General features: G+C 39.0%; 1 protein-coding gene across 3 annotated transcripts in view; it reads right to left on the bottom strand.

Annotated features, from left to right (window-relative positions):
• Nucleotides 1-26,070, bottom strand: part of GAB1 (GRB2-associated binding protein 1) — a 42,932-nt gene that overhangs the window by 15,861 nt on the left and 1,001 nt on the right. For 2 of the 3 annotated variants that reach the window (XM_009328755.1, XM_009328754.1), the window contains exons 2-5: nt 15,099-15,312; nt 7,272-7,876; nt 5,017-5,102; nt 4,507-4,810 (exon numbers count right to left, since the gene is read on the bottom strand). In XM_009328755.1, the coding sequence (XP_009327030.1) occupies nt 4,507-4,810; nt 5,017-5,102; nt 7,272-7,876; nt 15,099-15,312 (1,209 nt within the window). Of the gene's footprint in view, nt 1-4,506; nt 4,811-5,016; nt 5,103-7,271; nt 7,877-11,798; nt 11,880-15,098; nt 15,313-26,070 lie in introns of all 3 variants that reach the window. The other variant, XM_009328753.1, reaches the window with a different exon arrangement.

Below are 26,070 nucleotides of genomic sequence, written 5' to 3' on the forward strand. Positions count from 1 at the left end.
AAACGTTCACTACAGCCCTGCAAGCTGTCAGCAGGATGGAGATCACAGGGTCCACTGCCTCCTATCACAACCCTTTTCAGATATTCTGAAGAGCCCCAGGGAAAATACGAGGCGGAGTAGAAAAGAACCTGGCTGTTCTTTGCTGCTTTAGCTGTCTAGGGAATCTTCACCTCGCTGCATCTGGGCACCTTTAATTCTACTGCTCCTTCTTGGATAAATGGTATTTTGCAGAAGGAACATGCGACTGTCAAAACAGATGTCACATAATCACCCTGTGGCAGAACCAGTCACAGTCTTTGAACAATTCAGAGAATAAGGCCCAAGCGCATGGATGGATGCAATATTTCTTCCGCTTGAAGCCTTCTGCCAGCAACAATGCTTCCAATTTAGCATCACAACTACATGCAACCGTGGGAAGCTAAAGCAGCCAAAAAGCAGAAATACACAATCAATATAGACAATGGCTCTTTATAATAAAAGAAACAGCACCCTGAAAAAACAATTTAAAAAAAGAGATTATTTTTGTCATTCAATTACAGGTGAATGCAGAAAAGCACCTGGCCAAACGCTCTCCATTTTGTCCCAAGCAATATATCACTTACCTTTCGGTATGCTTCTCTAAAGAAATAGTAAAGCACTTCGATTCAAGTTATTGGGGCAGGAAGCCAACACCATGTTTTGAAACTACTTTCAAGACTTCCAGAAAATACTGGAAGCTCCCTGCATTTACAGAAGCAGCTGTGAGCTAGAAAACTGAAACTACATGAAAATGTAGCGTAATCTCAAGGCTATGTATTTATTTTTTTAAATCGGTTATTATTTTTTAACCCATTTTCTAAAACAAAGCTCTTCCAGAAACCGGTGGAAAAAGACACAGGGTATCTCATAGCTCACCATGGCTCCTGGCCCAGGCTACTCCTATTGAAGGGAAGACTGAAAAGCCTCAGGCTCTCACAGCAGGGGTGCGCAAGTACCCTCCTCAGAAGAATGTGCACGTACTTTAGTGAATTTGAGACCTATTTATTACTTACGTTCACCCACATTATTGATTTTTTTCATAACTCAGCCCTCTGTCACAGTCGCTACTTCTATATAACTGTACCTATTCTTAAAAATTTAGAGAATTTTAACAATTTAATAAATTATCCAGAACGCCAGGTGCTTATATCAGAGCTGTGAAGACATACACATTAGTCACTGCTGCTGATAGACAGATTGCCAGATCCTTGCTGCCTAACACATTATTCTTCAAATACAGCAGAACCAGAAGTGACCGAGTAGGTGCTTCGTCTCAGGTTTACGAAACAGAAACAGCAGAGGGGGGAGTAGGCTATATGCAACAGAATGGCCACTGCCATCACCGAGCCCTCCATTTTCTACCCTTGTGAAACTGTACTGCCTGTAAGCAGTAAGCCCTTAAACCAAAGAAAAAGAGAGGAGATGCTAAGCATATACATTTTGCAGCAATCTGTAACCAATAAAAAAAAAGATACAGCAGCTTCTTCAGACAGAACATGAGATGGGCCCTCATATACCTGGAGGCCTTATCACCTACACACCTGATCTCTGCAGTAATACCATCTTTTAGAGAAGCAGCAGTGGTCTTCAACAGTAATTCTGGAACCAATGGCATATTTAAAAAAAAACAAAACATTTAAAGGAGAAATACCCAGGAGGTGACTATTTTAGGTACCATTTCCTCCCTTTCTATGTCTGCCTAAGTTTTATTCAACGTGCTGGCCAACTTGATACTTTCTATGCACTAATTTGTAGCAGAATACCATTGTCGTACATTTATATAAGCAGAAACAACCTGATAATAGAAGTTGCTACAAGAACTTGAAAGCTGGAAAAGCAACACAGTAGAATATAAAGCACACACTTGTTTTAGTTAGGTAAGGTCCACTAAAACAAGAGTTTTATCCTATTTTAATTCAAAAGGAACTGCAGTTTTATTTTCCCAAAGGTACTTCTGGAAGGAGTTATTTGCATGGAGAACTCAGCTACTGGAATGGGAATATATTAGCATCCTGATGTGTGTCATCGTATCTGCGTTTCACAACAACGGAAGACTCGCAGTAGTACACTTGATAAAATTTGAGTGAGCCAGTGTGTGCGTGTCACTAAGAAAAACCTCAGTCATAAATCAGAATCATTACCATTCTTGGTAGCTCAAGATCTTCACAAAGTTTTTTTTTCAGCTCCTAAGCCTTTACTATACAATATTTACTTTTAGGGACAGTTTTACTTCAAAATTACTTTATCTTCTACATTATATTAAATAATCATATTATTTTACAGTGATAACAGCTTCTAAAAGTCTACAGGCAAAAAATACAGCCAGTCACGCTACACTCATTAAGAGGTATGTTAGTACATCTGAAAATCTTTTCCCTGATGTTAGCTAGGTCTTTCTAGCTGTACAGCGTTTGAGGACAGGAGCAAAGCAGGAGCCTTACACGCCACTTTTAGAATGCGAAACACTAATTCAGTTTCAAGAAGAGAGATGCAAAAGCAACGATGCTGCCCCAACAGACATCTGTGCGACTGCTTTGCACTGCCAACAGCAAAAGTGAGAAGCTTTTCAACATAGAAATTTACTACTTTTGAAGGTCAAACATTTTATCAGTAAAATACACAAACTGGCCAGTCAGGGAAAATATTTTAAAGCAGTTCAGTGTTTATCTTGAGAATATTTTCCAGTATCAGCTTTCACCAATCTGTTACTGTCCAGTATTTCTTAAGAACTAAACAAAACTACTGTCTGGTAACACAGAAACAATTAGACACAAGCAGAGAGCCACAGTCTTGAAAAAGGCCATGCCTCGTTTTCTGAAGATGGACAGCCAGAATGAGATGTGGTACTTCCCATTTCACACCAAGATCATCTATATCATAATGATATTATCTGCTTCACTTAATTACAGGCTGTTTTCACTTAGTGGTAAAAATACTAATTTAAAGGTTTAGTTAGTGAATATTTTGCATCATCTGAATATTTGCCATCGAGTTTTCCTGAAAATGAAGTCAGCCATTCTCAGTGTAAATACTAATTTTTCAAGCACATAATTTTAAAAATAGGACTTACTCGAATATAAAATAGTGCAGACATTTGACCTAATGTTCTTTAGTTCCCACTTCTACAAGTTAGTTATCTTTTCTGAAAAACTGCGTAGTAGGAAGTAAGTTCCTTAAGCATTTACCTGTATTTCTGATAGGCTGACTGATAAAACATTTTAGATTGACTGGAAAGTCTAAGCTATTTAATAGTGATTCTCTATGCAAGTATCTCTTATAGACACATCATTGTTTCTTAAGAACACCAGTCACCCAAATAATCCTTATTTTAAGGAAAAGTAAACCCAGTACGCACCAGATTCAAAGAGATTAATTTTTTAGGGACAGCTTTGAAGGGGGCCTCTAAAATTTGGCGGGTTTTTTTCCAGTTGTGTCATTGAAGTTGTTGCAGCTTCCTCAGACTCATAACAGTCATCTTCCACACATTCAGCAGTTTAAAATATTTCCACATAAAGCTAGTTTTCCTTTTGCTTTATGACTTCGTTTAATCTACCACACTCTATAGAGGCAAGGAAATTTTCACCTACTACAGTTTATACAAATTTCAATTTAAGCACGGCACCCAGCTCCTGTGATAAAGCAAACCTATCTTAAGAGCTGGCTTGAATTAGCAGTTCTCTCCTCCCATTTGGATCCCAAGGAAAATATATACGGTAGTCTCACAGCCCACATGTTAAACATCTTCCCGTGACTGCCCCATGTGGCCACTAACATTTAAGCATTAAGCAGCTCCACCATCAAGTGATTTTCCTTGCTTTTACAGGCTGAAAGGAGGACTTAACATTACCTACTTAGTAGTAAACACTATTTCTTCAATCCAATTCTTCCTTCATTTGAACACATTTGTAAGAATTACTCTATGTAAGAATTTGTGAGACCATCGCATACTTTGAGTAGGACTAAAAAGCAACACAATATACAACTCAATTCTTGTTGTAACAATTAATTTCTTCTAACAATGTTTACGTCAAAAGCAAATAACTTAGTTAACTATTTTAGGTATTTTTAACTTTTACTTCATACAATGAAAATGTATACTGATCCTGTACCAAGTCTTGTTATGGCTATAAATTTGTATTCTATCCAATGCCTTGTGTGCTCTCTCTCCATCACAAGTCGTCTGTCTGTCTTCTATGTATAAGGACTAAAACTCACACTTCTGAGTGTTAGCAATTCGGTATCATTTTTTCATTAGTAACTACAGCAATAAAATTTAAACCTATGCTTGTATTTGGCATTGTTACTGTGATGTTTTAATACGGTTAAAAAGAATCCTAGGATTCCTTTATGTTATGGCTATCTCATAGAATAAAAATTATTTTGTTAGAATTTCTAAAAATATGATAATTTTCCACTAATCAGAAGTTGGAAGAGATACATTATTTCCTTAGATGATAAAAATCAACTTCTATTGGACATTCTCCTCACCTTTTCTGTCTGGTTTGAGGTTCCGATCCACCGGCGGTGGTTCACATTCTGCAACAGGTACTGACCGTCTGGGAGGGGTCTTTGGACTGGACCTGAAACCCATGTGAGCAGGAGGAGGGACTTGCTTTCCAAATAACGGAAAATCAAACGTGCCTGGTGTCATTGGTACATAGTTTGTTTCCTGGATGGGTTCAGTGAAGCTGCTGGAATGCTGTCGTGGAGGAGAGTTGGGATTCATTGGGACATAATTTTCATCTAGTTCTTCACTTGAAACACTTCCCACTGTCAACATGCTTCTGTTTTTCTAGAATTAACATATATTTCCTTTAACAAAATAAGTTATGCAATCAGCTGTGAATCATACGAGTTTTTTAACCTAATCTACTCAGATTAATATATTCTACTGAAACTGAAAAATCACAAACACTGTACAGCTTGCTTTTTTACATGGGAACAAAGAGCATTCAAGCACTGTCACTGTCACCTCTCATCAGATCAAGTCATACTTACAAAGTGGTTATGGAAGCCCTCCAATGAATTAGATCTGTCATTCGGAAACGTTCGTGGAATATCATAACAGTCTTGAGAACTAATTTCTAAAGAAACAAGAAGAGAAAGTGGCTATTTATCATCCCTGTTCCTGTCACTTGGCACCAGGCATCCACAGTCTGTTGTTATTTACTGTCTGCTTCTGAGAGCATACAAACACACCTCCTGAGGCTGTGGCTCATAGATTATATCTATATACTTGAGAAGACTGTGTTCACAAACAAACTTAGCACTCATCAGTCACGACTTGAAACTCTTATAGTGGCATTTTTCCATGACAAGAAGAGAAAAAGCAATTTTTCCTTTTAAAGAAGCAGCAAAGTCTTCCTTTCAAATAGGCAGGTGTAAGAATTTAGTGTAAGAGTGGGTTTTAAGATACTGGGCCCTCATGAAAAACCTATTCTAAAATAAACAAACAGCAGATGTGATTTAGGGTCTGGAGAAAGGTTTTCTGACTGAACACCCTTCCCTTGGAAAGTGCCAATTCAATGGGATTCAATCTGTTGCACGAACAGTAAATCCCCGCTCTCAGCTCCCCAGGGCGGTCTCCAGGGGCTTTCAGTTTGAACGAACTGCTACGGAACCGAAGATCTCTCCATTTTCAGGGTCCTGGCTCTTGGCAGTCCGCATTAAGAAGGTCCTCAGCTTTGTGACTGCTTCTTTGGTGGACAGGGAAGTTTGTGAGACATCTGGCTCCCAGGTCCCGCTCACCCATGCGGGCAACAGGCTGCCTTACCCTGCAACAGGCATGCACTGATGATGCCAAGACAGAAACTGTGGTCAAACTCTGGGTTTTATCCCCGCCTTGCCCTGAAAAAAAGCTCTGAAGTTTTTTGGAGATTTTCACCTCAGAGGAAAAATAAACACTTCCGCTATCAAGTGCCAAATTAAAACAGTATTTTCAGAAAGACTACTTTTCCTGAGGCTGACAATCTCAGCTTTAGTGTAGGAGTACTCACTTATAAACTTAGCAAAATGAGGGAAGACAAGCAAAGCAAACAAGGGTCTTTCAGGGTGTTACTTCGTCATTTTAAAACACTAACAACCACCGATATTATTACACTCAGCCTACAAATGAATGACAAACAAGATAATACTATCTGAGCGCCTGTATGATCACATCTATTCTGTATGTTGCCTCTAAAAGCGCTGTCCCCATCCCCTTCCTCATTTCAGCCTCCCATCCCGTACCTAACACAACTCAAACAATGCTCCTTTAAAATCCCCTCTAACATCAGCATTGACTCTAACCAGCTTAAAATTTCACTTTAAAAATAATACTGTAATGCCCACCTGCCTCAGGAACCTGAAAAAAATGAAACTTAGCCCAAGAGTGGTTAACAAGACTAGAACAACTGCTCTCTGTAACCAAATACCAGCTTCCCAATCTCTACCTCTTGCTCCATTTCTCAAGTTTAAATCTGAGAGAATAAGAACAGGAACAAAAAACAGGCAGAAAAAACACTCCAAGAAACACCAAATTCTTTAAGTAAAAGTAGCTCTACCAGATTTGCTAGGACCCAAAATACACCCAGCTGCTAAAGGAAAAACAGTAAAAAAATGCACATCTGGAATACCAACATTTAGGCGACTATAAGGAATAACTTTAATTTTACTTAAAAACTGCAGTATGCATATCTACCACAAGGAGAGAAATAAAGGTCGGTGGCAACAATCACGAGATCAGGGTTGATCTCAAAGCTCTGGGTATACACCAAGTCCCACTGACCTTCATGAAACACTTTCAGCTTCTGCAGATTTGGACCACTATAAGCTAACCTTACTTTGGTTGTTCTGAAAGACTGATAATGGCAGTATTGAACTCAGCTATATGAGCTTATTAGCAAAAAAAAGATGATTAGTTCTTCACTGCTGTTTTCTAAAGACAAGTAACACCATAAACATATCTAGGTCTTCAAATATTTTTAGCTAAGAGTGAATGCCACAGTGCAATATACATCCCTTATTGACGTTCTGTGCTTTGCTGTTTTGATGGTTTCCTTTAATAAATCTTCTCTTTTTCCTCTTTCTTACATATTTTAAGCATTATGACCGCAGACCGCCTTGTGAAGGGCAACACACTTGTTTTTAAAGGCTAGAAATGCCCCTCATATCATTCAGCCCATTCATATCATTCATATCACATCATTCATCACAAGATTACATCATTTAACACAAAAATTCTGGAAGAGCAGGATAAAATATGGAATACTGACCTTTACGAAAGATATTCAAATCTACAGTTGAAATGGTATTACTGCGCGAGGGTGGCATGCCTGCTGTAGGGATGCAATAACTACTATCAGTGTCTGAAGCAGTGCGACTAATGCTACATGTTTCCACAGGAGATCGATCTGCAGCATGGTGAGGTTTTGGTGGCCGAGGTGGAGGAATATCTGGAATAGTCTCCAGTTTTGAAGTCTGAGACAACGTTCCCTCTGGAAAAGTTCGTGGAATCTGATAAGTACCTCCAGGTGTGGGGGGAATGTCATAGCTAATGGAGATGTGCCTCATCTGTGCGTCTAATGAAGATGTTGCTGACGGCGTATTGAAAACATGTTGCTCTCCTTCTGCATCAGTCCCAGATGGAGATGCTGCCTTCGGTAAAACATCCTGTGAGTAACTCCTAGGCAGGTTATAAAGGCTGCAGTCTGCCAGTGTCAGTCCAGTACGAGAAGGCGGAGAGTCATAGACACCTTGCTGCTGAAAAAAGCCATTCACAGCATGCTTGCTCGCTGATGGAGCAGGATTTTTGTGGGAGGGCACGTTATCATTGCAGTCTGTTTCAGAAGAGCTGGATTTTGCCGAGTCAGCATGAGATCTACATGTAAGATTGTAAGATTAAAATGTTGATGAACATTTAAAGAAAAACAAACATTACAAATAATAAACACAACATTTAAAATGTAAACAACTAAAAAGTCTATCAGTCTCTTCCAATTTTTTTTTTTTTTTAAATGAAATACAGGAACTCAATTATTGAACAAACAGTAGTACTTAAGAAGGATCCTAAGTAACTACATACATACAAATCCATGCATATGAAACAGACAACACAAGTGTGGAGCTTTAGCAGCAGCTAAACAACAAGCTGATATTTCATAAAGCAAGTGATTTCCATGATGCCAATTTAGAGCAGAGTTTGTTTGGGGGCTGGGGAATTTTTTTATTATTTTCTTTTTAACCCATACTGCAAACTAGCAGCACTTTAATGGCACTGTTAAAGGTAAAAATAATACACTCAATCCTTGGGTTTACAGTACTCGCTAGTTCTAATCAGTATGAAAAAAAAAACATTAGAGGAAAAAATACACGACTGCATGTAACACCCTTAAGTGCATGCCTAAAGTTATCTACTGACCATAATAAAACTGGTTTGAAATACATAAAAGAGAGAGAAATAACAGATAAGAACAGAAATAGGAGGAAATAGCATGCTTTGGGGGAGGGGGGGTCCATAGTATGTACGTGCAACAGAGTGCTTTTGTCTTGAATGCAAATTAAAGCAGTGTTGTTAGATAAAACTGCACAATAGTTTACCTTTGATTTCTTTGGATATTCCATCTTTTATGAGAATAGCACTCTAATACTGGTACTAAGCAGTACCAGTAAACTTACATGAAAAATAAACACAGCAATTTTTTTTTTTTTTAAACCTCCTCAGTCACCTGCTCCAGGCAGAGAAATTCTGTTATCAGTCTCACTCCTTGCTTAAATGGAAGTCAAGACAGTGGCAAAATACTAACACAGGTGGAGTTAATGCAGTCCATACACTTTTTGATCAATCATACGATATTTCCTATTTTCATTACCACAGTGCCATACCATTGTGTTAATTTATACATACATATGTAAATATTTCAGCACGCGTGTATATCAACGAATAGCTGCTATACTACTCTTGCTGAGCTCTATTAAGCAACTGGACCATGCAGTTTACAAAACTTCCGAGGAATAAAATGCATAAAAATCAACAGCACGACTACTACAAGAAGCATTTTTTTCCCCTTATTTTAAGAGGCGCTCTACCTCAAAGTGATCACAACCAGAATTTATTATTCAAATTTCAATTTGTCGATAAGATCGCACAAAACTTTCTTTCTTAGAGGACAGCTGGATTTATCTCCCGGGGTTCTGGTAACCTGAGGAGAAAGGAATCCAGTTTAGCTATTCATTTAGGTTTCCTCTGCAGTCATTGGAGAAATGGAGACTGTGTGAAACACAATCCATTCTTCTTAGATATCCATCTAAACCCTATGAATCACTCCCAAAGTGCCTCTCTGCCAGCTATCAAGGGAACCAATGTGATTAGCTTAGACTGGACATCTGCAGTCAAGAAAAACCGTCATTCACCTAACCAACTGGTTTTTTTATGTTTAATAGCAGAGATAGATCTTCCATCAGTCTCAGTGGCTTATGAGAGTTCTTCTCTGGCTTTAATTATATCACCTTTTTCTGTTAGCTTGTTCTTAGTTATTTTGGTGTGGTTTTATTTTCATTAGAAAAAGTACACTAATTTTGCTCTGGTTACTATTTTAAACATATTCGATTTAAGTTCTGTCTCACTGGTCGGAATTGGTTTCTGGGTGACTGAACATTAATCTGCATTTAGTTTAATAGACCCCCCAAAAAGAAGAGAATGTTCTCATCAAGTATTTGTCCTTGGCACAACCAAGGAAGTGAAACTTCCTATGTTCCTTACAATGCTGACCATCAAAAACATCTCTCTTGTTTGCTAACAGTTTACTTACTTTGCCTCAGAGCGTCAAAAATTCACTAATGAACCACCGAAAGTTTAACACACTTGCAAAAAATAGAGCACATAGGACTGAAAGAACTACCTGAGGTTACAGAGTACATAATAAATTGTGAACATACTGTGTGACTAGTAACACTGAGCTTAGCCCCTGCTGCAGCCCTTGCTCTTTACTCGAAGGATTCATTCAGGAGTTCCTCACTTTGTAGACGTACTCTTCTAGTTCTGTGGTATTCATTCAGACCAAAGTCCCAGCAAAAGTCACATGTGTTTTACATGAGCAAGTATGGGAAGGATTGTGAGCTGTATTTTATATGCTATAAAAATAAAGTGGGCAGTCTAGAGAAGCTGGACAATCAATTGTAGAACCAAAATTATTAGTTCCAGTTCACTAGGATATATTTTAAAATGAAAACACTTCCAAAACTACAGAAATAAAATATAAACACTACATTTATCTTACAAAAACATGCAGGAGTATATAACCAAAGCTCAAAATGCAACAACAGCACATGTACGATGCCAGTGCTTAAGGATTACCCATCACATGTAAGCAACAAATGCTATCATTTTAAATTTAGGCGTTTTTTCTGGGTCTAAGTGAATGCTGCTGCTTCTTTCTTGACCACAAGCACTTGTGAGAACAGAAGACTTTCAAAAACCATGACATGAGGCAGCCAGGCCTGTCGTTTGCTTCGCTGATGGCAACAACTTACATTTCTCATTATAAGAGGGCATTTCTGATTTACTTCACGTTTTTAAAAGTAATCTTTTGGAATCAACTTCTTAGTCTATTGAAATAGTTTTCAGAATATCAATTGGTTGTAACCAATCTGATTTTGCCAGACCAAGTTTGAAGACACTCTGAAACACAGGCCAAGAAAGCAGTGTATGCCAAAATGAAGACAGGGAATTCAGCCTTCGAAGTTTAACTAGTTTTCAAAAGTCAGTATTAACCACTGATCATGATAAGAACACCACGTACAATTTTGAAAATCTACAATGCATAGTTGATTCATGTTACTTCAAGTAAATTTAGGTTAGGACTAGAGTTCAGGCATTACCCTTTTTAAAAAAAAAAAAAAAAAGGATTTCAGATGCAGGATGCTTGATGACTTCTGCGCTTAAGAAAGTTACCTGAAAATTTTAAATTTTTCCCACACACTTCAGAATAGCTCAACAAAAAATCAATTGGCTTAAGTATTCCATTAACAATTGGTTATTAAGATAAGTATTGATGTTTTTTTACACCTCAGTTTAAAATAATGGCAAAGTTGGATATAACACAATGAAAACTCCTCACTCTACAAGCAGAGGATGACCGTGACATGAATTCAGTGTTATCACATGTGGGCTTCACATATCTGCAAATTATGCTAAGTGGCAATGCTATTCCTTACTCAGTGCTAGGACTGGACACCTCTTTCCACATATCAGAAGAGATAACTGTACAGCCTGCTGATCTACAAGGACTGGACATTAAGATGCACAGAGAAGAGGTGGGGCGTTGGGGCAGGGGGAGCCCAGTGAAAAGCCTGCCTCCATGTACTAAAAACTACTTGTTGACAGAAACCCAGGAAAAAAGTTTTAAAAGTATTTTAGTCTGAGGGGTAATCACCCCATTTTTGAATATGCTGTATTCGGTCTGGCTTGACCACCCATCCTTTAGAGCTGATTCTTTTCCATCTGCAGGAATCTGTATGACTGATTAAACAGAATACTATGAACAAAGTGGCAGCAAAACTGCTCTTGTGTGCCAGCAATCTGGGATAGAAACAGCAAGCATAGTAAAAATGTGGATAGATAGATAAATAAATAATAAACCAGCTCTACTTCCAGAAAACAGAAGCCAAAGTTACATAGTTTTTCTGTTAAAACTCACAGAACACCATGCAAGATGCATCTCAAACAAACAATATTTTCAGGCAAGTTAATGGCTCTATGATTAATTTCTCACACATTCCAAGAACGGCTACTGTTCACTCACTGCAGTAGAATCTTTTTACTTTCAAAATCTTCTAATAGCAGGTATTCCTGCCCTTCTTCCGAGAGAAAGGGTGAACCTTGGCTGATTCATATACATAGAAAAGATGAGGAAGACAGCGTTTAGTATTTCAGTATACCTCTCCAGTGAGCCAGAACAATAAGGGTTTTGGAAACAGTCTTTGGCTGCATTTTCTTATTTAGGATCCAAATGCAAACCTTAAAATCTCACTAAATGCTACAGTTGAACAATGCTCTTTCTCAAGTCAACAGTGATCAGAGCATAGAACTATTTTAGACAAAATACAGCATGATTATTACAGCTGCAAGTGCCGCGTCCAAGATATTCTCACAACAGTACGCGGTGCATTGCATGACACCGTAATGAAGCATTTCAGAATTATTCGTTAGTTCTGAAACACCACAATTCTTAAAAATTTCAAAGAGGCAGCTCGGATACTTCCTCTATGTTTCACAGTTACCCGCCTCACCTGGAAAAGAACCCCAAAGCCTTGAAATAAAAGTCAGTGGTTCCCAGATTATCTATAAAGTTACATGCAAAATTAGAACTGAAAATGTTCCCTCTGCATATTGGCAACTTCAAAGTCTAAAGTGAAAACATCATAGCAATAAACCATTCAAGTAACAAAACCTGCCTGTTTAATTACATCTATTAAGCTTTGCACTTTACACTAAGGAAAAAGGTTGTATGATACAAAGACAAATTGTTCCAAGTCTGGAAATTAATAGGAAAATGATGCAGCCATTTAATTTTTTCTTCACCTGTAAGGATGTGGGTTGGGGTAGTGCACAGAGTGCCCTCTGACTGATCATCCTAGTAACATGCTACGCAGATACACAAAGCTCAAATTCCATAGGAAAAGGTCCACATCCTCTATACTCCAGCCCAAATCCAGCAGAGCACCTACTGTACCAGACATGAAACATAAGCAGTCCTTTTAGGTGGAACTGAAACTCCAGCATAACTATTATACTGAATTTTCATTATTACAGCTTTCTTAATAAAAGGACAGCTATTTAGTGAATTTAGTTAAATATAATACACTAAAGCCCATATAATTTCCAAATAATCACAATGCCAATGTTTCACTGTCTTCAAATATTCCTATAAAAACATCATTTACTTAAACAATCTCTACACTCCCAAAGATTTTGTTCAGTTCTTTCTCAGTTCCCTTGACATTTTATCTCTATTGGACCTTCTGCCTTCCCCAACACCCAAATACCTTCTCTCCTGTGTCACCAGTGTCTTTCTCAAGAAATTTTGCAGGCTATTCATGGACTCTACCTTGCCACGTTTTCTGCCCCCCTTTATGGTCTCCTCAGACTTTATTCCCTCTACTTAACCCACGTGTCACACAACCGTGGAAGTCAGGTCAGAACGTCAATTACACATCCCAACCTTGATCATTCCTAAAAACACACTTCACGTGGCGGTGTTAGAAATCCACTCTGCGCCCATCCCTCGCAGAAGCAAACGGGCACTCAGGCACATTTCTGATGAGCCAGGGCGCTGAAATGAAAAGTCAAGATTTCCCTGCCAAGCCGTTCTGGAAATGATACCAAACTTTTCGATAGCTTTTGGCAGGAACGGTGACATACCTCTTGGGCACCATCAGCTTCTAAACATCACTAAACATTGAAACCTTTACAACTGAGAAAGCAGACACTGGGTTTCCCCTTCTCTTGCAGGAGGCTTTGGGGCACGCCGTGCTGCCCGTAACCTGCACATTCCATACTCTGGGGGAACTGTAGGCTCATTCCTCTGTTTTATAAGAAAGATTGTAAAGGGTGGATACTTTTCTACCATGTAATCATCAGTAAATGGAGCAGGAAACTCCTCAGGCACAACAGAGCACGATAAAAATGCTAAGGGAGCGGAGAGCACATGGCACAGGTAAAACTGGCAGAGCATCAAGGTGTTGATGAAGAAGGCACCGCCACTAAAAGGTATGGCCCTAAGGGAGTATGTGAAACACTCATGAAAACACTTTCAAAGGAAGCTTTCCTCAGCCTTCCATGTACTTGTCTGCAATCACAAAAAGAATATGACGTTTTGTTTATTTTTCTGGAAATATCCCAGCAGATTTTATTTTAAATTACTGCAGAAAAGAAGCTTGCCAGAGAGATTTATAAGGTTCTCCCACAGAATACTCAAGGTTGGAAGGGACCTCTGGAGATTATCTGGTCCAGCTCTTCCAATACCCCTAAGCAAAGCCAACTTCAAAGTCAGGTGAGGCTCCTTAGGAGCTTGTCCAGTCAAGTTTGTTTGTGGGTTGGGGTTTTTTTTGTTTGTTTTTGTTTTTTTAAATCTCAGAGGATGGAGATTCCACTAAGTCCCTGGGCAGCCAGCTCCAGGGACGGCCACCATGATCCATTCTGAAAAACCATAGTGATGTTTCCCAGGTAGCTACCATAAATATCATATCCTGCTATGCAGGAGGTGCTATACATCTATTTAAGTTAGAAGTAGCAGTTGGAGAAATAAATATACATTTAATTCAGTAGAAGTTCTCAATTCTTTCCTTAAAATTTCCTATTGCACACTTCTCTGGAGAACTGTCTGTGTGGGTACTATTTATTCAGTACGAAATAAGACTTATTTGAGCTTGGTTTTAAATATCTGTTATTTGGAAAAAAAGTTGAAATTCAGGATACAGAAATTAAGTGGTTTAAGTCTCCTGCATTGTTAGTTATCATAAAATAATTATCTTTTACTCTTGCTTGAGAGTCTGAAACATGTTAGTAATAGTCAAAAAGTATCATTTGAGGATTGCTATATTCAGTGGTAACCTGGCAGGTAATAATAAATATCAGCATGTTTTACTGAATCCCTTCCATGAGAACTTTAACTGGCAAAACTGGGGCACCAAATACCAGAAGGGAGAAAAGCTAAATTTCTCCAGCTTTTTCTAGACCTAGACTGGACTAAACACACCAGGTTGTGGCTAAAGAGAAAGGGTACTTCTCTGCTTTGTACCATGCATCACACCAAGCTACAATGAAATGCTTGGATCACTGCATTTATCTGATACTTCATATTGGCAATTGCTGTCCACGCTTTTGAAGAATGCGATATGGGTCTAGCATCGATCAAACACCTTACTATTGCTGCAAAAAGTTGAAGCATAGAAAGAAAAGAAGCAAAAGTTACAGGCAGCTTCTCCCAGTAGATTATGTACATCCAAATGCTCAATGACTCGGCAGTAAAAAAAGTGGTTTTAGCACAAACATTCTTGGCCTGTAATACAAATAAGTGTTATTAAGAAAAAAAGTCACTTACCTCATAGGTTCAGGTTTTTTACTTTGACAGTTTATTAGCAGTAGGTAGTCTTGAGGATCTTCTTGACCAGAGGAAGACTCCAGTGGGGGGATGTTAATAAGCTGATAAGGAGGAGGTAGGGAAGATTCTGCTTGCATGGAAGGCGGTGAAGTATTGATGGGCAAGGGTAACTCAGCAGATGGTTGTAAAGAACTGACCGGTGGCTTCACAGCATCTGCAAACATAGAAGCAAAGCATTCCTTTTAGAACAAAGAAATAGTCTTACGATACTACCAAAAAAAATTTATTAACAGAGGATGAGAAAAGTCAGGGGGTTTAATTCAAAACTGTAAAGTCAGTGGACATAAGAACATCTGGATATTAACATTTGTTTCAGAGTATTTATGTATGTCTTTACAATCTCTTTATATTTTTTTCAAACTGTAATAAATTTCTTAAGTATGCCTTGGAAACGGAAGTTATGCCTTATTTAATGATTTATTTAACCTGTTTTCTGGTCACAGAAAGAACAAAGATGCTGACAGCTGCAGTAAGACAGCTAAGAACACAAATCTGTTGTTTTAATCAAGAGCAGACAAAGGCCTATAGGTTATTACTTGAATATGGTAACCTGAGTCAGCACTTGCACGTATTCATCCCTTTTTGATCAAGGTCACTTCAACATTTGAGATTAGTCACCAGTCAAGAACTGGCCTCTCTCAATATCCGAAAAGCAACAGGAAAAACACTGCTTTTGCAATGGAAGATCCCTTACGACTATAAAAATAATGCAGAGGTACAACAGGTACCATGTTCCACTAAGCCCCCTCATTACATAGTCCAACTTTTTATTTTAGTGCAATAAATGAAGTAGTTGTGGTTTGTTGTTGTTGTTTAGTTGGGGGAGGGGGGGAAGAGGTGATGTTGTGGGTTTGTTTTTTTTTTTAAATAACCTTGTCTTTATAATTCTTATCCACTTCCTATTCATGTATATTCTACAGTAACTTCTTTTTTCCTTCCAAATACATGTATCCTGACTTTAAATTATCTGGGAGACTGGAAAATATTGACACTGTCAAACATTAAACAACCATTTAACTTTTTCATTGTTTTAATGATACATTGACTAAGAACAACATAATTAAGCAAATTGTTCCTCAATTATCAAGGCTCCCTAGTACTTGCAACTCATTGTACATTCCAATTTGCACATCCCAAGAATGGACACTGATTATTAGCATTGTTTAAATGAACATATTATTATTCAATGCAGACCGCTCCTGTTAAGCTTACAGGCCAGCTATGCACTACAAAGTAACTTCATCCAGCTTCTGCTTCCCAGCACTATCCTGGGAAGAACCAGATGAGCAGACCAGAACATAGCCCTCCTGCTTCCACTTCTGTACACTAGGTACAAGTGATTTAGATGTGGAAATAGGAACAGCAGTACTTGCTTTGAACTCCCATGGCACTTACACAGCCTCAGAAATTAAATCCCACCACACCCATGTGGGTGGAAGAAGTCTAGGTGTATGAAAATTCCTCAACTCAACCTACCTGAAAAGGTAGGATAACCTTAAAAAAAAAAAAGTTTTTATAAAAGGTTCTGCCTGACCTATCCATCAAACTAGTTAGCAGAACAAAGGCAAAACCAGACTGCACCCAGTGATCTCACACACAAAAATAAAATGGTTTCTTTACTACATGCTAAAATATTAAAATATGAACAATTTTCTATTATTTAGGAATTTCAAGAGGTTGAAGGAGCCTATTCGAGGCACCTACTGATATTTCTTCATTCCCCTAATGTTGGGGTTCAATAGCAGGAACAGAGAGGTGCCCGAATGGACCTACCAGGCACGCATTTCTTGCTCCTGAAAAGAGGCAGTGGGAGAAAGGAAAAGTAGTGCTCTGTCCTGTCCCCTCCAGAACTGAGCAATGCAAGTAAATTTATGCACGAGTAAGAGCGGAGAAGAAAGGTTTCCTGCCAGATACACTATCATTCTTTGGTCACTTGCAGACAAGATCCTCAAGGGCTTTGGCATACCACAGTCTCCACCCCTGTTCCTTGTCCCTGACTACACACGACCTTGACATCGTTAGATCTGCTTGGTGCCAAGATCACACAAGGGGAAAAAAGAAATCAAACAGGATGTCCCTGCAGCTTCCAGGGAAGATGGGTGTGTCGATTAGACCACAGGTAGTCAGGAGAGCTCAACAGGTATATAGTAAGATGCATGCCTACACGAGGCTGATGCATTTAAACAGACCACGCACTAGCATTCCCAGGAAGAGTAACAAGACTCAGGGGTAACTTTTCCAGGGAAAAATAAAATCAAGAAGCTTGAAAGAGGACCAATGTATCCACCAGTTTTGGAGAAAGAAACAGTTACTTTTTTGGAGGAGTAAGAGAAAAGAGAGGCGCTTAGGGACATGGTTTAGTGGGCATGGTGGTGTTGGGTTGACAGTTGGACTCGATGATCTTGGAGGTCTCTTCCAACCTTAATGATGCTATGATTCTATGATTCTATGAAAAGTGTGTGTGAGAGAGAAAGAAAAAGAAGTTAAAGGCCGGCTATAACCTGTAATTGCTGAAAGGAGGCAAGGTGGTAAAGAGCATTAGGCTAAATACAAAGCCCACGATGCCATCTCTGACGGTGGCCCGTTGCAGACAGACTGAGCACAAGCAGCAAGGCAAGCCTGCCAGCTTCTGGGGCTCTACAGCTTTGGGCACCCCAGTGCAGAGGCTGCATCCACAGTCTGCTGACCAGCCTCTGAGGAGCTTTTCTCTGAATTTGTCCTACTTCTTTTGAGTACATTTTTGACCTCTACTACCATCCCGTGGCAATGAGCTCCACACCTTGTTATGTATGGCATGAAAAGACACTTCCTTTTATTTTAAACCTGCTGCCTGATAGTTTCACTTTATCCTTCAGTTCCCATCTTCAGAGAAACAGTGAACAATTGCCTCCTATTCATAATCCCCATTCCCAACTTTACACAACTTTGTCACAGCTTTACTGAGTTGGTGCTGCCTAATTTTTCTTGGTACAGAAGCCATTTCATTGCAGATCTTGTTTCCCTTCACCCTCACCTTTCCGACCTCTACTAATTCCTTCCTGAGAAGGGAAACTAAACTATTGCATAAAATGTGCAAAAAAGTCTGGGACACGCTTACTGATTTACAAAGACATAACAGTAATTTATTCTGTTCCTATCCTAACCATTGGCCTTTTGATTGTTACTGAGTATTAAAGGTGACACTGTCCAACTGTCCAGAAGGTTCATGATCTCTTCTCTGAGCAAGGATTTGGAGCCCATTAATGTTAATGGATCATTAGGGATACTTTCCTTGTAATGAGCTGCCTCATTTATTTTGACACAGATATCACTTGACAAAATCCCTGAGTCCCCCTACAGATCTGTTGGGGGGAGTTTTTTGTGTGGTTTGGTTGGGATTTTTTTTTTTTTGCAGCAGATAGAGCACTAAACTATTAAAATACCAACTTTCTGATCTGAAATTCATCCTTATACAGGCATTTTGTATGTGTTAAACAGCATAGGCTAATGCCCGAACTTAGTCTAAAGCACTTCACTGCTGGGCTACTTATTATTTGCTTTACACATTCAAGCTATTTCAAATTTGACTACGAAGAAAACAGTAATGTTAACTACTTTCATCACCGAGCAAATGAATGCCGTTTGCTTATCTGTACCCTCTGAAATATTCTCTTCAGCCACACACTTCAGAAGCTGATATGAAGGGAAGAGTTTCTCCCAGCAGCCTATTATGATTTCAAAGAGTACAATCATCAACTTGCTCCACTTTGGACTAGCAGATCTTTAGGGAAGGGGTCATCTGCACACCAAAGAGTGTTGTAAGTCATTTGGTTTGTTCCCAGAGCTCAGACACTCGGACTGCTTTGAAATAGGTGGGAGCTGGAAAAACATCCAGAATATTTAACATGCAAATGAGCATAACAAGAATCCTATTTTGTTTTTATAATTCCTGCACTCAGTACAGCTAGAACAAGCAGCTTTCTCAAAACAGGGCAAGAGTTTTATCTTGCCCTGTTTATCTTTCTCAGTTGGTTTGTTAAGAGCAGTTACAGGCATCATCTTCGCTAGAATTTATACTTTTTTCCTCATAACCATTTTTGTATTTGCCTCACTAATAAAACAATCATAAAGTTAAAGTTGAAAAGAACATTTTCTGAACAAGAATAATAAAAGGCTCCCCTCTCTTCCTTCTTAACTATATAAAGCTTCTTTATTCCACATGTTCCTATATCTGTGCTTTATGAACAATCTAGAAGATTTGAGTGTGGGAGTTTGCACTTAGGGTTGGTTTTGTGTTGTTTTTTGTTTTTTTTTTAATGAGAGCAAAAATTAAATTGTTTTCTACATTATGATATATAGTCTTTTAATATTCTAATTATGTAAATACTTGAAATGTTCTCATAATGAACAAAACAGAAGCCTCATTACAGTAAGCATCTCTTTAAATGTCAAAATTGCAATCAAAGTAAGAAAATGCAGATCGTAGGTAGAGAGACTAAAATAGAAATGGGATTTTCCCATTGTAACAGTGAATCAGCAACAGTTATGCAATCGCACGATTCTACTATTCTTCTGAGTTGTTTCATTCTATCCATTTACTATGACACAGATGTTACCTTTAAAACAACCAGTGGTCAACAAAATATTAGAGTAATAACCTTGAACAAAAATTTAGGTACAACAGTGGGAGCCATAATAAAAAAATAACTTCACTTTATTCTTAAAAAAAATAATAAAAAAATAGTCCTTTTAAATTATGTCTGTTAAGTCATTATCTGTGCTGCTTAATGTAGTGAGATACATCCTGAAACACACTGCTGGAGTTTCCCCTAGTGTCAGCTTCTGCACGGTCTCAAGTGAAAGATCCTGGAATCAAAGGGCCACATATGTGCATGTGCACGCACGGAGCGCAAGTATGTGTATGCTGACAGGCACAGACAAACAAGCACTTGCTCTGTTCACATACTTAACTCAATAGACGTGAGCCAGATCCAGCCCAGAAGATGCATGGACACGTTAGTCTGGGTTTGGTTTTCAGCATAAGTCATCAGCTTACAATCAGTAAGAAATCTATGCAGTGAGCCTCAATTCTGAACATTTCTGCTATACCCAGAGAAAATCCTTTTAAATACTTTAATAAAAAGTTTCTGTGTATTTTGTAAGTTTGTTTTCTTAGTTTAATATAATCTCAAAGGTCTCTCTCTTTCTGAAGATAAATGTAATACCCTAAAGAACACTAACAAAGAATTCAGCAGTTGCTTGTTGTAGATTATGTTCAGGACAACCCTGCCTCCTGCATCTGAACCAGAAACGTGACTGACCGTTCCAAGTTCCTATCACACGCTGAAGTTTCCAGCTTCCAGAGCTCACATCTAAAATTTAGTACTTACTATCTGCAGTTCATATGTAGTTTTAAGCTGCACTTTTGGTTACCCATTTAAAATTTGAAAATACCAAAAGCATTTCCACTCAGAATTTCTTCCCCCTCCCTCTCCACCTTCAATTTTCTTTTGAAGACTATTCATTCAAATGGGGGGAAAAAAAACCCCCAAACATCTCTAGCCTGTTCTCTGCACCTTCAGATGGTACACAGGCTGTGTGATGCAGGAAAAATAATCAAGGAGTCCTGTTATAGACTAACTTCTATAGGTGCTTGTGAAGAGAACAGTGCCGCCCACCACATTAAAACGTTTGGGGTTTTTTCTTCACTAAAAAGGCCCAGAGCTCTCCTCAGCAGAGCAGGCTGCTCTAGCCACACGGTGAGTTTACCCAGCTGGGGCTGCAGCACGCTGTCTGGAACCGTAGGTGCCTCTGCGCTTCAGAGGGGTTTTCAGCGCTCCACATACTGCCTCACAGCACCTCACGACTTGAGAACTAGCAAACTGCAGGAGAGTTTTCCAACCCAGCCTCTTGCAATCCCCTTCTCCTAGCAACTGATCAGGTGATGTTAATGCCACGAAAGGTGTCCAGCAGGAACAAAGGAAAATTAAGTTAATTACCTAGGCATATTAGATTCAGTTTATTTTTCCTCAAGGAAGAGTAGAATCACCTTACATATGGTTTTTTGTCACATGCAGCTGGCAGCTTAAGATAATAATGCCAAACACTCAAGATTAAGATTCTGACTGCACTCCTGATATACATATATTAAAAAGATATAATTTACTTTTTTCCTCACATACTTGTAAGGGAAGACCTACTGCTGCAGATTTTGTGCTCTATTCATCATCATCTCATTTAGCCACCTATCCTTTAACCACATCATCTGAAGTCGAAGACATGTTAGTCTTCTCTGCTGTCTTCTTTCTCCTTTGGATAACAGGCAACGATTACCTCAGCTTTGCCTCCCTTTATGCAGCTCTTTACCCACCAGCTACTACCTCTGCCAAACCTGCTATGCCAAATCTCAGGTCCTTCTGTGGTCCTGCTTCTTCTAATTTTATTATTCCTCTGCAATTTTGCCAGATGAAATCTTGCAACTCTGACAGCCTCCTTCACAGTCTATCCTCACCTTCCTCTCAGCAATTCCACCCTCAAAAAAAAAAAAAATCATGTTTTTACATCTCAGTGGCCGTTATCCCCCACCTTTACTTCCTCAAAGCAAGCAACCAAAAAAGCCTCCACAAAGAGATGCCCTTGTGCCACTACTCCCTCTAAACCTACTGCCTCACCTCTAAGACAACAGACCCACAATCCTTATATGGAGGGTCTCGCTTCTAATGCTTAACTCGGTCCTTTCATGTTATTCTTTACTGCACTCCAGGTCACCCGTCACTCATCCTCCTGGCACATCATCTTTGAGCTGACTTTTTTTTCTAGTTAATCATATCCAAGAGATATAAAAAACCCTCAACTCATCATTAAGTACATGATCTCCATGGTGCAACTTTGTTGCAAAGACATTTTTAAGCTTATTACTCTGTCACTGCACTTCTCTCTACACTCCTCCAGAGCCTCCCTTCCTTCATTTAAAAGCTCATGCTACTTCCCACTTTTGAGCCCTTTCATGACCAAGGTCTCTAATATTCATCATATGTTATTGAGATGGTGATTTTGATTTGCCAAGTGTGCCAGCCTTTATCATCCACTTGTTAAAGCTGTCAAAGGAGAACACTTTTTATTTCTTGCAGGCAGACCCTTCATGCAGGAAGGGCACCCTAAACACCTCTGATGTCCACTATTTATCAAAGACCGCCTGAAAATTTCTTCTCAAAAATCCCAGAGTCCAACAGCTGAAGCACTAAGACCACTCATCTGTCACAATGGTCAAAACCACCTTATTTGCTTTCACTTCTTCCCATGCTTCTGCTCCTACGTTGATGTCTCTTACTGCAGATAGCAAGGTCTTAGTGGCAGAGCCTGTTTTCTGTTCCATGCTTGTGTTACAGGCAGCACACAGGTATCCTGATCTGATATGGAGATCTTCAACGCAGCATAGCAGCAGTGATGCCTGACCACACAGCATTAGAGAGAACACCAGGAGTCAGGATCGGAAGGTGGAGTTATGTTCATCCTGCCAGTCACTGATATTGCACCTAAGCTGTGATCAGCTTGCAGCGTATGTATTATCAGAACACAATTAAAAAAAGTGGTTATCTGAAAATAATTTTACTGTTCAAAATGCAGAAGGCATGAGAGGCATATACCAGATAGCAGCTGCCTGAACAGAAATACCGCACACTGAGAGTGTTGTGTGTGAAGTGAGCTGTAGCTCTTTCAGAGTACGATCCTTATGATGACAAACTTTTTTTTAACCACATGTGATTATTTGTGTAAATGTAATTGTAGATTTCAATGTCTTGTTCTTCCCTTTTCTTTTTTTGTTCTGCTTTACTTTGTTATTTCTTCTGGTTTACTTTGTTATTGCTATCTTTATTCAAATGAATACATGCAAGTAACATGTTTGCATGTAGTAAGATTATTTCCTCCTTCCCCTGTTCTGCCAAGCACGCAATTCACTAAATTACAGAAACATGGAGCTGGATCACGTATAAAACATTCATCACAGATGTCTACTGAATTCTAGGGAAGGGCTTTCACAGCCTGTGCTTAAATATCCTTAGAAGGTTTTTCTTTAGCGTTGCATCGCTCACTGAAAGAGAAACAAATTACTTCTCTCTTCAGATAACAACTGATCCATGTCCTGCTTATCACAGCTTTTTATACTTTGAAAGTCAGCTCTCCCCTCAGTATTTTCTTCCCGGGAAAAAACAAATCCTTCAACTTTTCTCCTCATCGATCACTTTTAGAAATCCATTTCCTCTCTTTCTACCGTTCTTTAAACATTTATCCTCATCCTTCTGGAAGCTCAGGCCACAGTGTTTCGGCTGAGGTCTCCACAGCACCAGGCAGAGGAGTATAGTCATTTCCCACATCCATTTAGCCTCTCCATCCCAGAACGTCTCTCACTGGAGTTCAAAGCACTCAGAAGACTGGCAACACGTTTTTGCCTATAGTTACATTTTAACCTCTAAATGACCTATTATATTATGACCTTTCAGAGGAAATATGAATGTTAAAAGTGCAGTATGAAACTCTGTGGTAAACCTAAAACCCATGCTCATGTGTAGCTCCCCCCACCTTTGCGCATGCATTTTAAAAAGATGCTACAGAAACAAACATTTTACAACTTCCATTTGAAAACAAGAAGCATTAGCTGAAGAAAACATAAAAAGTACCCAGAAATTTCTTTACAAAAATAGAATTATTTAGTTTATTTAAAAAAAAAAATCCTTCATGTTTCCATCTTGTAAGACCTAAATCACTGTAAACCCTTCCTTAAAAGAAAGTCCCTATAAAAATTGTAATGTAATGTAATCATTACAGATTACACTATACTACAATGCAATCAGAAAGCTGGAGACTCAATGGCTTGTAAATATGACTAGAGAACATGAATTTATCTACTCAGTCCAAATACAAATGTAACATTGCAGATCTCCAGAATGAACAGATTTCATGTGCCTAAATCAATTTCTACTTGGAAGGTCACAACAAAGCATTAGGTAGTTAGAAATTACTGTGAATACTCATTTTTAAGAAAAGGAATAAAAGAAAATACAGACTTTGCATCATAGGAATTTCTGAGTCTTCACTAAGTATGGAAGGAGCAGCTTAGAGCTAGTCTGAAGTGATCTTTAATTTTTTGGTCTCTCCACAGTTATGATTAACTCTTTCTCCCTCAATCCTCCCAACACCAAAACAACAACTCCGTATTCATTTTTTAATAGCACTAACCACCACCATCTCCTAATTTTTTTTCTCTGTAAATCCAAGGAGGCAATTGGACTGGGCTTCCAAACAAACAGCAGCAGGAGCAATAGGCCCGTGATGCCCCCAGTCCTTGATCAAGCAAAGGATGCCAGTGACAGTCCTCTCATAACAAGACCCTTAACCAGTCTGGCAAGAGACATTTTGTCCAGCTTCAAAGAAAACTATCTTCCGCTTCCATAGGCTAAAGGGAAGGTTGGTTATGCCCCATACAATCTTTTTGTTTAGTTCCATACTAAACTAATAGTGCTTTTTTATCGTCTGCAGTGAACTTCACCTCTTCTTTAACTTCTCAAAATAAACTGTAGGTTAACACAGATTTTATAAAGTACGTTTATGACTTGCTCTTCCATTAGTAGGAAGATTTATCTTGTAAAAATAAGAACTTGGCAATAAACAGACACTCAGCAACTGATGTTCCCATTTTCCTTTTCTAATTCTTCCTCAACACATTGCAAGACATTACTAAACCCATAAACCAGACAGCACTGTCAACACTCAGTTATGTAAAGTAAAGGTGTTGGGATAATTCAGACAAAGCTAAAAAGCCAAAGATGAAACATGCAATGAGAGTACAATGGGGATAAGTTACTGATACAATTGACTGAAGCAAAAACCAGTTTTGGTTCGAACAGCCAGTGAGGGCATAGTTAGTTCTCTCTGCATTCATGGCACGTTTTATCTTCAGTTCAACAGAAGATGTAACATCAACAGAAAATTAAGGATTAGCAATACACCAGCTCTCAGCAAGGAAAGGCCTCATGGCTTTGGGGGGACCCTCTCCGTTCCATGCAATGGACAAGTGCTCCTTTGCACTCTCACACACACAAGAGCTGCCAGGTAAACACATTTCCTCCTGACTTCCCAGATTCCTAGTTTGTCCCCAGAACCAATGATTTCTGAGCGCCTCCTGCCCACGGCTGCACTGGTGCACTAGTGTATTATCCACTGAAAAGCAACCACCTGCCTACCTCCCTCCCGTACGTAACAGATGCCTGGCAGACTGAATGCTGAATCACATGGCAATCGCTCTTAGAAACATGTTGTGGGTGGTCTCAGTTATGTTCAGGATGTCATAAAAACATGCTGGAACTGTCAAAACAAGTACCCTTCACTGAATTTGCTATTAGAGTGGTAATTCATAGATGAAGTTTACGTGACAGAGTTTCTGTTCAAAACTGCAGTAAGAAGAAAGGAAAAGGCCCCTCTTCAGAAAGCAACACTATTTTCCAGTCATTTTGAAGATTTGGCTGGAGTAGAAGAGATGCAAGCCCTTTTTTCCCCACCTCCCTCAACCCACAATCCTACAAAAAACAGGGATTTAATTCTAGCCCCTTCAATCAGGCATGCTTTATTTATAACCCTCTTACCACTCCTATTTAATCTTTTCTTGGGACCGTGCACAGAGCTACAGCAAGTCATGCAACCCGCTAATCTCCACAAGGAATGCAAGAATAATAAGTAAATAAATAAGGATGGATTCAGGACAAGCAATGACCACAAGGTATTTGTAGGAATTAAACATACCATCCTGTTTCCTACAAGCTGCTTTTACACAACATCTATTTTGGTAGGATTAGAGCTGAATAGTGGAGAACTACAAGTTATTTTTTGTTTCTTTCGGCTGGTGGGGGGGGGACTTTTTTTTTTTTTTATATTGCAA

Source organism: Pygoscelis adeliae, unplaced genomic scaffold (genome assembly GCF_000699105.1).
Source record: "Pygoscelis adeliae isolate BGI_AS28 unplaced genomic scaffold, ASM69910v1 Scaffold66, whole genome shotgun sequence".
Lineage (NCBI taxonomy): Eukaryota > Metazoa > Chordata > Aves > Sphenisciformes > Spheniscidae > Pygoscelis > Pygoscelis adeliae.